At 42.5% G+C, this 12,754-nt stretch overlaps 1 protein-coding gene across 2 annotated transcripts in view; it reads right to left on the bottom strand.

The window, feature by feature from the left end:
• The window catches only part of acoxl (acyl-CoA oxidase-like), a 418,282-nt gene that overhangs the window by 256,930 nt on the left and 148,598 nt on the right, over window positions 1-12,754 (bottom strand). For both annotated transcript variants that reach the window (XM_078542642.1, XM_078542643.1), the window contains one exon: window positions 1,259-1,375. In XM_078542642.1, coding sequence (XP_078398768.1) covers window positions 1,259-1,375 — 117 coding nt within the window. The remainder of the gene's footprint in view (window positions 1-1,258; window positions 1,376-12,754) is intronic.

The following is a 12,754-nucleotide window of genomic DNA, read 5'->3' as shown; positions in this document are numbered from 1 at the left end:
ACCGAATACCCTTGAACTTTCAGTTCCCAGCCTTGGTCACCCAGCAGCCACATCTCTGCAATGACAATCAGGTCATATCTGTTTACGTCTATTTGTGCCGTTAATTCATCTACCTTGTTGTGAGTAATGCGTACATTCGGATAGGGTGTCTTTAATTCTGTCTTATTATTTTCGCAGTTTCTAGCCTTAACTGCTAACACTTGGGCAAGGGGGGCCCCAGAAGTGTGTCCATATTTTGAGAGTGCCCTGAGTGTGTGTTAAATTTGTAAGTGTTCTCCATGAGTATTGAATAGGAATGTTGGCCCTTATTACAAGGGGGTATAAAAGTAGGGAATTCTTGCTGCAACTGTACAGGGCATTGGTGAGACCACACATCTAGAGTACTGTGTACAGTTTTGGTCTCCTTACTTAAGGAGGGATACGCTTGCATTCGAAGCAGTTCAGAGAAGGTTCACTAGGCTTATTTCTGGAATGATGAGGTTATCTTATGAGGAAACATTGAGCAGGTTGGGCCGATACTCATTGGAGTTTAGAAGAATGAGCAAGGATCTTATCGAAACATAAGATTCTGAGGGGGCTTGACTGAGTAGATGCTGGGAGGATGTTTCCTATTGTGAGGGAATCTAGAACTTGGGGGCACCGCTTCAAAATAAGGGGTGTCCCATTTACAAATGTGGAGGAATTTCCCCTCTCAGGGGTCTTTGGAATTCTCCAGTAGTGGAGGCTGGGTCATTGAATAGAAACAGATTTTTGATCGACAAGGATTATGGGAAGTAGGCGGGTAATTAGAGTTAAGGCCACAATCAGATCAGCCTTGACCTAACTGAATGGTGGAGCAGGCTCAAAGGGCCTACTCTTGCTCCTATTTTTTAAAGATCATATGAGCACAGGAAGAGACTGTCAATGTTTGCAAGAGGAGCCTGTAGACACATCATCATTTGCAGGTATGATCTTGGGAGCGTGCCAATATTTGTAAGGGGGTTGCTGTGTGCACCCCTGTATTAATAGGGGACCCCAGGAATACAGTCAACATTTGCAGGAATTCCTGAGACTGAGTCAACATTTGCTGCAGGTAGCCTTGGAATGGTGGTCACACCTAAAAAGGGGTCTTCATCAGTATGTTAATATTTCTCTGACAGAGAAGTTTGTGAAGCACTCATTCATCGCTAATGCAGCTCAGCATCCATAGTGTTTTAAAACATCTTGCTTTTGTTTTGCAGGCATACAAAGACGACAGGAAATGAAACAAGTTTCCTACCTGCTTGTAAAAGTCAGTGCGAGTGAGGCAGCGAGGTGAGGCATCAGACGAAGGTACTGGGTCTGGTGCTCAATGATTTTTACTTCTTCTTTGTCTTTAGGTCCAAACTGCCTCCGGCTAATTAAAAAACACGGAGACAGGAGTGAAAGATTAGCAAAATATTTCATCAAAGCTGGTGTAGTAGCCTGGTGACTGCATTTTTAAAAAATGGCTGCATATAATGTCCTGACCGGAATGGAAATCTGGAGCTTCAAAGTTGCTAATGTTCCTGCGAAGTAATATTTTACTACATTAAAGGCACCATATGAATATAAGTAATTCTTGCTGTTGAGACGATTGGGTAACTTCCCTGTCGATTGCTGCTATAAGTGAATGGGATTAATCAGACGCACATAACTTGCACTGTGTAACTATTCTCCACTCACTGCATTTTTTTGGAGAATAGGTTTCGCTGGAGAATGCTGTTTTTAGGACTCTGCTGTGGCTTCAGTCATGTGTTTGGAGACTATTTTTAAAACCATAAGTGCCTCCAACTCATTGGCTGACATTGGTTACCAACATTCACTCAGAGAAATATCAACAACAAAGACAAGTTAATAATGAGAGATGAAGAGAAAAACAAAGATTGCAAAATTCTGGATATCTAAATAAATATAGAATATGTAACAGATATATCAATATCAGTTTAAAAAAATGGTTTAATATCGTGAGCATGCTCTAGCATATTCTGTTTTATGACAAGGATTCCAAACTGTTAACAGCTATATAGTGTCAAGTAGAACCTTCACGAAGATGGCAAAGAATCTTTTTCTGCTAAGCATGAACCTGAAATGGTTTATTTTGTTAAGAGAAAGCGCTCCAGCTTGCTATTCCAATTAGGGAAATTCTCTTTCACACAATGTATTTATTGTCTATCCCCAATATTGTCCTTGAGAAAGTGGTTCTCTGTAGTTTGTGTGGTCTAGGTACACCCACAGTGGTATTAGGGAAGGAGTGCCAGGATTTTGGCCCAGCGACAGCAAAGATAGGGCGATATAGTTTCAAGTCAGAATAACCTGGAAAAACTCAGCAGGTCTGGCAGCATCGGCGGAGAAGAAAAGAGTTGACGTTTCGAGGCCTCATGACCCTTCAACAGAACTGAGTAAAATTAGGAGAGGGGTGAAATATAAGCTGGTTTAAGGAGAGAGAGAGAGGGGGGGAGGGGGGAGTGGGGGGGGGGGGGGGGGGGGGGTTGTAGGGACAAGCAAGCAGTGATAGGAGCAGATAATCAAAAGATGTCACAGACAAAGGAACAAAGAGGTGTTCAAGGTGGTGATATTATCCAAGAGCTGCAATCATTCTAGGCAAGTGACGAGTATTCCATCACACTCCTGACTTGTGCCTTGTAGATGGTGGACAGGCTTTGGAGAGTCAGGAGGTGAATTAGTCGCCACAGGATTCCTAGCCTCTCTGACCTGCTCTTGTAGCCACAGTATTTATATGGCTAGTCCAGTTCAGTTTCTAGTCAATGGTAACCCCTAGGATGTTGATAGTGGGGGATTCAGTGATGGTAATGCCATTGAATGTCAAGGGGTGATGGTTAGATTCTCTCTTTTTGGAGATGGTCATTGCCTGGCACTTGTATGGTGCAAATGTTACTTGCCGCATGTCAGCCAGTTTTGCTGGGGCTCTTTGATGCCACAGTCAAATTCAGCCTTGATGTCAAGGGCAGTCACTCTCACCTCACCTCGGGAGTTCAGCTCTTTTGTCCATGTTTGAACCAAGGCTGTAATGAGGTCAGGAGCTGAGTGGCCCTGGCGGAACCCAAACTGAGCGTCAGTGAGCAGGTTTTTGCTAAGCAAGTGCTGCTTGATAGCATTGTTGATAACCCCTTCCATCACTTTACTGATGATCGAGAGCAGACTGATGGGGTGGTAATTGGCCGGGTTAGATTTGTTCTGCTTTTTGTGTACGGGACATAACTGGGCAATTTTCCACATAGCCGGGTAGATGCCAGTGTTGTAGCTGTACTGGAACAGCTTGGCTAGAGGCGCAGCAAGTTATGGGGCACAGGTCTTCAGTACTATTGCAGGAATATTGACAGGGCCCATAGCCTTTGTAGTATCCAGTGCTTTCAGCCATTTCTTGATATCATGTGGGGTGAATCGAATTGGCTGAAGACTGGCATCTGTGGTCTTGGGACGTCTGGAGGAGGCTCAGATGGATAATCCACTCGGCATTTCTGGCTGAAGATTGTTGTGAATGCTTCAGCCTTATCTTTTGCACTGATGTGCTGGGCTCCTCCATCATTAAGGGTGGAGATATTTGTGCAGCCTCCTCCTCCTTCAGTGAGTTGTTTAATTATCCGCCACCATTCATGACTGGATGTGGCAGGACTGCAGAGCTTAGATCTGATCCGTTGGTTGTGGAATCACTTAGCTCTGTCTATCACTTGCTGCTTATGCTTTTTGGTACGCAAGTACCAGGTGGTGGTGTTCCCAAGTGCCTGCTGCTCTTGTTCTTCTAGATGGCAGATGTGGAGATAGCGAGTTTGGCAGTTACGGTCGAAGAAGCTTTGGTGAGTTTATGTTGACTGAGATGATTGGCCCCCAACAACCACAATCATCTTCCTTTGTACTCCGTATGATGCCATATTGATGTAGATCAACAAAAACAACAAACTATTGAAATCAAATTAAAGAGCTTGTGTCATGAAAATATAATAATTTTCTTAACATTATTGTGATTTATTGTAAAGGTAGGTTAATATTTTTGCCTTTGGATTCGTTTCTCTGTCTGGGGGATTTAATTGAATTGGAGGCAGCTAGTCTGGAGCTTTTGAGTTATCAAAAGGGAAACCTAAGTTTGAAATGCTAAACACGTAAACATGGCTGAAGTTTTAGATTGTGAGGTGTGAGGGACATTTGCATTTTTATATAAATTAAGTTCGTTTCAATTTCAAAGAGATGGTCAGATGTTACACCTAGCCAAGCAGTATGTTTATTTTCCCCAAAGGTTACTGATAATATGAGTACTATGAAAGATTTATATTATGAGAGAAGTAATGTTGCAAAGACATATTGGAACAATGGAATTTACATTAAAAAGGGAGAAACATGTATAAAGGAGATGAGGTTATGTGTAAGGGGAAGGCATTCTAAGATCTAACACAAGTGTGAAAAGCCTCCACCCTATACGCATCAAGTTGCTGTCTACAGGAACCTAAACTAAGAAAACTCACTGACTCAGTGAATATCACTGTCCAGGGTATGTGTGTTTTGCCTGGGTTTGTTGAAATTTAGTTGTTTTACTATTGCCTTAATGTAGGTGTAACCGGGAGTCAAATTAATTAGGGGATTTAGGAGTTGTTATAATAGTAATTTGTAGACCTATGTATGTGCTTAAAACCTTTTCTTTTATTAAAATGTTTAATTTAGTTTTGTATAAAACCTCTAAGACTGAGTGGACTTATTACTACTGAATTCAAAGCATGCATTTCGAAATAAAAATACAAATTACAAAACAGTTGTAGCAGCTGTTTCAAGTTTCCCTCTGGGATTTGAGTAGCTCGGCATTTACCATCCACTGTGCCATAACGCTTGCATCTATAGAACACCTTTCACATCCTCAAGCCATCTTGAAGTGCTTTACAACTAATGGATAACTTTTGAAGTGCAGTCAACTGTTGTTATGCAAACAAACATGGCAGTCAATTTATATGTAGCAAGAATTCACATACAAAATGAGACGAATATTCTATTTTTTGAATGAGACAGATGTTATATTTTCTGTTAGTTGAGGAAAGAACATTAGCCAGGTTATCGGGAGAACAAACTACTCCTGAAAAGGTGCCACAGGGCATTTTACATCCAACCGAGTTGGCTTAACAAGGTCACAGTTTTGAAGCCTCAACCAAAGCATAGCACTTCCAGCTTTGAGTCGGTGCTGTGCTGAAGTGATTGTGTGCTCAAATCCAATGCAGTGTTCACACCCGTGACCTTTAAGTTCACAACCTTTGTTGCTCAATAAATAAGCCATTATTGACTGCTGGGCTTCTTTGCGTGTCCATGGGGGTAAAAGCAGAGAAGTGGAACTAACTAACTCTCCTTCTGCACTGTATGGTTGTAAAAGAGTGTGTGAAGATCCATAGGAGAGTTTGTAGGATTAATCCCAAACTAGTGATACAAGTACTGCCTCTCACAACTGCTCATATTACAGGTTCAAATGAAAAAAATGTTCTTTTTAGAGGTTTAAAAAGGTTTTATAATTTCCTCTCCCTCTCCTTTGTTGAAGGTGCAGACATATCCAGGGGTACTTCCAGTTTTTTGTGTACTCCCAAGCTCTAAATGCTGACAGGCTCTCTCACCACAAGTAAGCTCAACCTTACCCTCACATTTTAAAGCAACAGTCACTGAAAAAGTAATCGGGAGTGGGAACCACGCTAATTGAGATTAACTAACTGAGCGAAGGCTGAAGAAGTAACTTGGGTTTTCCTAAACATTGTGGCTCGGACAGTCTGTGGACAACTCGCAAAGCTTTCTTCAGCAGCAGCTTCTCCACTATCTAGAAGAACAAGAGCAGAACGTGCATAAGTGCATGCTGTTATGTTTCACCATGGGGTCGCTTTGCATGCTCACTTGTCGGCAGCTGAGTCAATTACAATATACTGCAGGCACGGAGACCAATATGGAATGAAGTACATACTACTTATTTACACAAATAACAGAGCACTAATATGATGTGTGCTTCTCCAACCAGACCCAACTCTGGACTAACATTAACATGGTAGCCTGCGCTACACAGCTATTGGGACTTACAGTCACGTGGTCAATCTGCTCACAATCTCTTAAAGGTGTATTACACCTCAGATTACCACATCCCTCCCCCTTTACTTGAAAGTACATTTTAAAATATATTAACTATTTACAAAAATTAGCTATTTTCAAATTTAGTCACTCGGGAGGCTTTTTCAAAAGTCTCGGCCGTCGTGGTTCTATGACTTCAGATGGTTTATCAGAGGCCTCCCTCTCAGGAGTTATCTGTCCACTAGGCTCCCCAGTAGGAACCTGTAAGTTTGCCTCTTCAACTCTATGGCTCAACGGGTCCTACAGGTACTTCCAAAGCAAGAGGAGTTCCTTCTACCTGTGGTGTAGACTCCAACGGGAATGTTTGGCGCACCCTTTCTTGTGGATCTGTTTCCCTTATCCTGAGGTGATATACATGTCTCCTGATTATCCAACCTTCAACCGCTATATGGTAGGGCAGAGGTCCTGTCACTGCGCTGACTTCACCTGGTAACCATTTGGGCCCATCACCAAAGTTCTATGCAAAAACTGCTTCTCCTACAGTGAAGTTTCTTTCACGACTGGTAATTGTGTTCATTTTTCTGGACCTCCTGACTTCTCACCACCCTCCCCGTAAACTTGGCCTTATGTGGCTTAACCGTGTCCTAAGACGTCTCTTCATTAATAACTCTGCAGGGGCAATACCGGTGGTCGTATGTGGCATAATCCTGTAGCTGAGCAGGAAACGTAATAACTTTATTGCTATACAGTCCCCCTCTAGTTTTCTCATTCCAGTCTTGAAGGTCTGGACTGCCCTCTCGGACAACCCATTGGATGCAGAATGGTACGGCGAGGTCTTGACATGTGTTATGCCATTGAGAGTTGTAAATTTTTGGAATTTCCCGCTAGTGAATGCCATTCCATTGTCAGACACTATTATCTCTGGTAAACCGTGTATCGTGAATCTCTGACGCAATCTGTCTATGGTGGCAGCAGATATGGGTGATCGCACCTCGTGTACAATCATCCACTTGGAGTGAGCGTTGATAAGCAAGAGGAACATTGTGTCCAAAAAAGGTCCCACATAGTCAACGTGGAGGTGGGCCCATGGCCTTCCTAGCCATTCCCCAAGGATGCAGTGGAACAGCAGGAGGCAATTTCTGCACCTGTTGGCACTGCATGCAGCTCTTGACCATGTTTTAGATTTCAGTGTCCATCCCTGGCCACCATAAGTAGCTGTGCGCCAACAGGCAAGAACCCACAATCTGTGGTTAACTAAAAAAGTTAAAGATATTATTAAACTTAAAGAGAAAGCATATAATTGCCTGACCAGAGTGTGCGACTATGTGGGGACTACAAGTTGCTCCCTTGATGTCTTCTGAGAGCTTGACTGCGCTTTCCATTGCGAGCACCAACTCCAGCACCTTATTGAAGTCTAAATTTGTTTCTGACAACAACCTTTTTTGAATGGCGCCTTCATTAATCCCACGCACTAATCAGTATCTTAACATGTCATTAATCGACGTCCCGAACTCTCAGTGCTCTGTCAATTGTTTTAAGGCTGCTACATAGCAAGCGACTGACTCTCCAAGGGCGCAACACCTAGAATTAAATTTAAAATGCTGCATTGTTACCGAGGGTTTCAGTTGAAAGTGGCCTTTCACTAGATTCACCAACTCATCAAAGAATCTGGGGTGATGGGTGCCAATATGCTACGGATTAGGCCGTATGTTCTATTGCTACATGTTGATAAGAGGATCGCCCGCCTCTTCTCCTCCCTCGATATGTCGTTGGCCAAAAAGAAAAACGCAAGACGTTCAATATAATGTGACCAGTCATCGATGGTCTGATCAAACGGTTCGATGCAGCCAATTTGTGGCACACCGGAGGGTGATAGCTTCGATGACTATGGTGTGGGCTGTACTTACAATCGGCCTGCAGGGCCTGGCTGATTCATGGCTTTCCTTGGTGTTGTCGACTGGCCGTGTTTTGCCTCGTTGCCAGTTGTTATATTTTACCATGGGGTCGCTTTGCTTGCGTGCTTATTTGACAACAGGTGAGTCGATTACAATATACTGGAGATGTAGAGACCAATATGAAATGAAGCACATACTATTTATTTACATAAACAACAGAGCACTAACATGATGTGTGCTTCTCCAACCAGACCCTACTCCAGTCTAACATTAATATGATAGCCCATGCTACACAGCTATTGGGTCTTACAGTCACATGGTCAATCTGCTCACATTCTCTTAAAGGTGTATTACACCTCAAGTTACCACACATGCGAACATCATAACCTCTAAATGAAGCCCAATGCAAACTGGAGGAACAGCACCTCATCTTCCGACTAGGCACTTTACAGCCCTCTGGGCTGAATATTGAATTCAACAACTTTAGATCTTAAACTCCCCCTCCCCCCATCCCCACCCCGTTTCTTTTCCCCCCCCACCCGCCTTTTTTTCAATAATTTATATAGATTCTTCTTTCCCCACCTATTTCCATTATTTTTAAATCTAAAACTAAAACCTTTAGTCTTTCCACCCCACCCCCACCAGAGCTGTACTTTGAATATCCTGTTTTCCATTCTTAATTAGCACTTTTCTCAGACAAAGACCACCACCTTCAACACCTCTTTGACCCTTTTGTCTGTGACATCTTTTGATTATCTGCTCACACCACACCCTCAATGTGTCTCTTCCCCACCCCCCCCCACCCACCTTAAAACAATTTATATTTCTCCCTTGTTGAAACTATGCTGCAGTTCTGCCGAAGGGCCATGAAGGCTCGAAACGTTAACTGATTTCTTCTCCGCCGATGCTGCCAGACTTGCTGAGTTTTTCCAGGTAATTCTGTTTTTGTTTTGCTTTGGATTTCTAGCATCCGCAGTAGCTTTTAGCTTTTTGTTTTTATCTAAATCTCATGCTGGACGTATATCTCAAGGTCAAAATCCTGGAATTCCCTAGCTAACAGCACTTTGGGAGTAGCTTCACAACTCTGTGGCGTTTCAAGGTGGTGGCTCACCATCACCTTCTCAAGGGCAATGACTGGCAATGAATGCCAGCCTTGCAAGTGATGGCCACATCCCAAGAACAGAAAAAAAACTTGGTGAACCCGATTGGGAACCTGTGAAAAGGTTTTACACTGTGAACTCAAATCTTATATACGCAGGTCCACGTTATACTTAAAAATGTATAAATATATAGCACTGGTTCCCCAATTGCTTGTGTTATACATCAACGTGATTTAAAAGTAGCTTTTACCAAAATTCACTTGTCGGCAACCAATTCAACAGTGTTCTAATTTTTTTTTATACAAATAACATGAACCAAGGATCAGATTTCTCACTAAACAAGTTACACATTGATTTTGAGTCAACTGTACTACAGGCTTTAAATGAATTAAGAGATATTGGCTAATCATAGATGATGTTTCGGGGTGAAATGACTCACTAATTACTCAAGGAACTCACTCCTTTCTTTGTTACTGATATGGCAGTTATATTACTCAGTAAATCACACTCACTATATCGTTGACGCAACTGAATTTTATCTCATTTAATTTTACTTCTGTTATTTCAAAACAATCTCCCTGCTGAAGGCAAGCAACATAAACTTTTCGTCGAAAATTTAATAACAACTTTAGCAGGTTTGAAAGGGTTCCAGCAACTGAATCCCAGAATTGTTTTGATCTGAGGTTCCGTTGCATGACATATAATGCAATGCATGTCTTGTTTACTAGCAATGAAGTTGAATCTCTTTGCTCAATCCTAGTTCTTCTCATGTTTCTTACACTTGAACGATTGTGCATTTAGGATGTACCATATTTTGGAAAATCTCTGTTACACATAAGAGGCTGGAGTGCATGCTCTCGCTGTATTGTTGCACTGCTCACATTACCTAATGCTGACATCCCTCAATGTCTGAAATTACAAGATAATCTGCGGTATGGATTTTAAATGAACAGACTGCCTATCCTTGGCTTGTTATCTAGAATTTAGGAGTTTCCTTTGTTACCGAGAACATTATCTTAAATTGCAGACAACCAAGTGTAGTCAAAAATAGTTACTGTCAAAGTCCAAATTGGGCGCCAGGACAGGTCTGTTGTATCCATAGTTGCGTGTAAAAGGCTGGTTGTGCTATGCATTGGTCGGCTAAATGTATTTGTTAAAGAGTACTTCAGCTTTTTAAAGCTCAGAAATGATACTTACATGGGCCACTATAGGGTTGATGCATTTGAAAAACGCTGCCAACACATTGCAGCTTAAAACTTTTGATTATAGTGGGGCAGAGTGGGATGGGGGATTATAGTCAAATGACAGGTTACATAAAGTACATGGCCCTGAAATGATTGTTGTCAGTATCAGCTCACTTTTTGCTCAGCAGGCTTATATGGAATTCTTCACTCCATTATTTTACCGTTACTATAGTGAAGTGGGTTCATCTGCTGATAATCACCAATATTGATTCCTCGACCTCATGAGAGTGGCACCTGCTGGACGAGAATTAGAGAAGAATAGCTGCTTTGTTTATATCCGTCAGCTGACTGTAATCGAGAGTGTCCAATGTTTTCTTAGCAACAACTAAACAGTACCAGCATGAAGGTACCAACAGTGTAAAGTAGATCAATAGAGTCACCAATGCATTCCAACAGTCTAATGCACTGGCTTGTTTACAGATGCTGTGCCATAGCAATGATATGAAAAGAACAAATAGTTGCAGAGACGCAGTTTTTGAGCACTTTTTAAAAAAAATACTAAATCTCCCGCAGCCTGACTCACAGTGAATCAAATTTAATATAGTTCTTCTAGAATTTGGTAGCTGTTTACATGAAAAAATGGTGTTTGAGTCAGTACAAATAAACGAAAGAGTTAACTCTGAAAGGGTAGGCAGGAAAGTGAAGTTAAGGTCACAATCAGATCAGCCATAATCTTATTGAATGGCGGAGCAGGCTCAAGGGGCCATATGCTCCTGTCCTATTTCTTAATTTCTTACGTGGTATTGTTTAAACCTGACTTTTTCATACGTTGTATATGCCGAAAACAACGCTCGGAATGCAGGAACCTATATTGTTTCTTCATCGTGAATACCTTCAGCAAAACTTTGAAGCTTGCAGGCTTTACTTTTTTATGTCTCCTCCATAAAATAAAAGCTGGTTAATTTTTTACTGTCTTTGAAGTGTTTTCCCATTTTATCAGTAATTTTCCACTGAAGGGGGGGATAACTTCCAACCACTACAGTCCTGGCACACTGTGATTAGCCATCTCAGCCCGCAGCGATAAACGTCTTCATATACTGCACACAGAGGATGTTGATGGGAGTTGCAGCCTATTTTCTTGAATCTCATTGGCTAACACTAATGGATCTAGGAAGTTAAATGAACTCAAGGCTCAGGTTTTCTACACAGGCTCAAATCTTCCACTAAAAGCATTATTACAGACATTTTAAATTACGTTTTGGTTCTTTTACTGGTAGATTTTCCCGACTACTGATGGTTTGTTAGTTTTATATGCCCTTCGGGATACCTGCTGATATTTCGAAACGATTTCCTTGCTTTTGATTCCTACATATTCTGTTCTCAGTTCTGCTTTGATTTCTTATAATCTGAGCCTGCAAGGAAGATAACTCAAAAGTATATTTGTCAGATTTGGACGAAACAAAAAGCATGTTGAATCCACTTATCATGCAATAAAACCCGACTGAAAAAGATGAATTATTTTCCCACTTTTGGTGCAGCAAGTCCTTGACCTTCTCATCTACCATGGTTCAGTGGGAACACTCTTGCCCCTGAGCCAGGAGGTTGTACGTTCAAGTCCTACTTCAGAGACATGGGGCTGAATTTTACGTTCGTCGGGCGGGCGTGCGCCTGACCCGACCGGGCATAAAATCAGGCACGATGACATCGGGCAAACATCCCGACGTCATCGCCCACTCTCACGATCTTTCGGTCGGTCGGCGTGCGTGCGCGACAGTCGGCATCACGCCCGCCAACAATTAAGAGGCTTATTAAGGCCCTTAAGCAATTAATTCACTTGTATTGTTCACTGCCCGTTCAACTGTTTGGTTGGCGGGCGGACGAATAGGCCAGGCGGCCTTTGCATTTTCATCCATGGATGGGATGAGGTTTCCAACGGTAAAAAAAGCCACATCTCCCTCTTCGTGTGGCTGAGTCACATGTGGGGATATGTTTGTGTCATCTTTTAAATCTTTATTTTTGTTTCTCCTATTCTTCAGTTCCCTGAGGCAGCTCTGTGCCCTCAGGGAGCTTTCAGCGTGCGCTCCCGTGCACTTGCACAGACTTCCATGCTCCCACCCCGGGAGCGCTGAGCATTTCAACATGCCTTTTACGTTGGCTGTCCGTTAATTGGCCAGCCAGCGTGAATTTGTGGTCAGGGGCCGATTGCGGGCAGCAAACCTTTTCCCGGCCGCTCCGGGCCCACCCGACAATCTCAAAATTCAACCCATGAGCACAAAATCAAGGCTGACATTCCAGTGTAGTACTGAGGGAGCGACTGCACTGTCAGAGGTGCCAGTTTATTTGGTTAGACATCAAACTGAGACCCTCGCGGGCGGACCTAAAAGATTCCGCAGCACTACACAGAGTAACTATACAAAGCACTATACAAAGGCCGGAGAGCTCTCCTCGATGTGCTGGTCAATGTTAATCCCTCAGCCGAATTCACTAAGAAACAGATAATCTGTTTTTTTTAACCACATTGCTGTTTGTGGGA

The sequence above is a fragment of the Cetorhinus maximus genome, chromosome 5, assembly GCF_964194155.1.
Source record: "Cetorhinus maximus chromosome 5, sCetMax3.hap1.1, whole genome shotgun sequence".
Lineage (NCBI taxonomy): Eukaryota > Metazoa > Chordata > Chondrichthyes > Lamniformes > Cetorhinidae > Cetorhinus > Cetorhinus maximus.
Note: the sequence above shows the minus strand (reverse complement) of the source record. Positions and strands in the feature narration are given on the sequence as shown.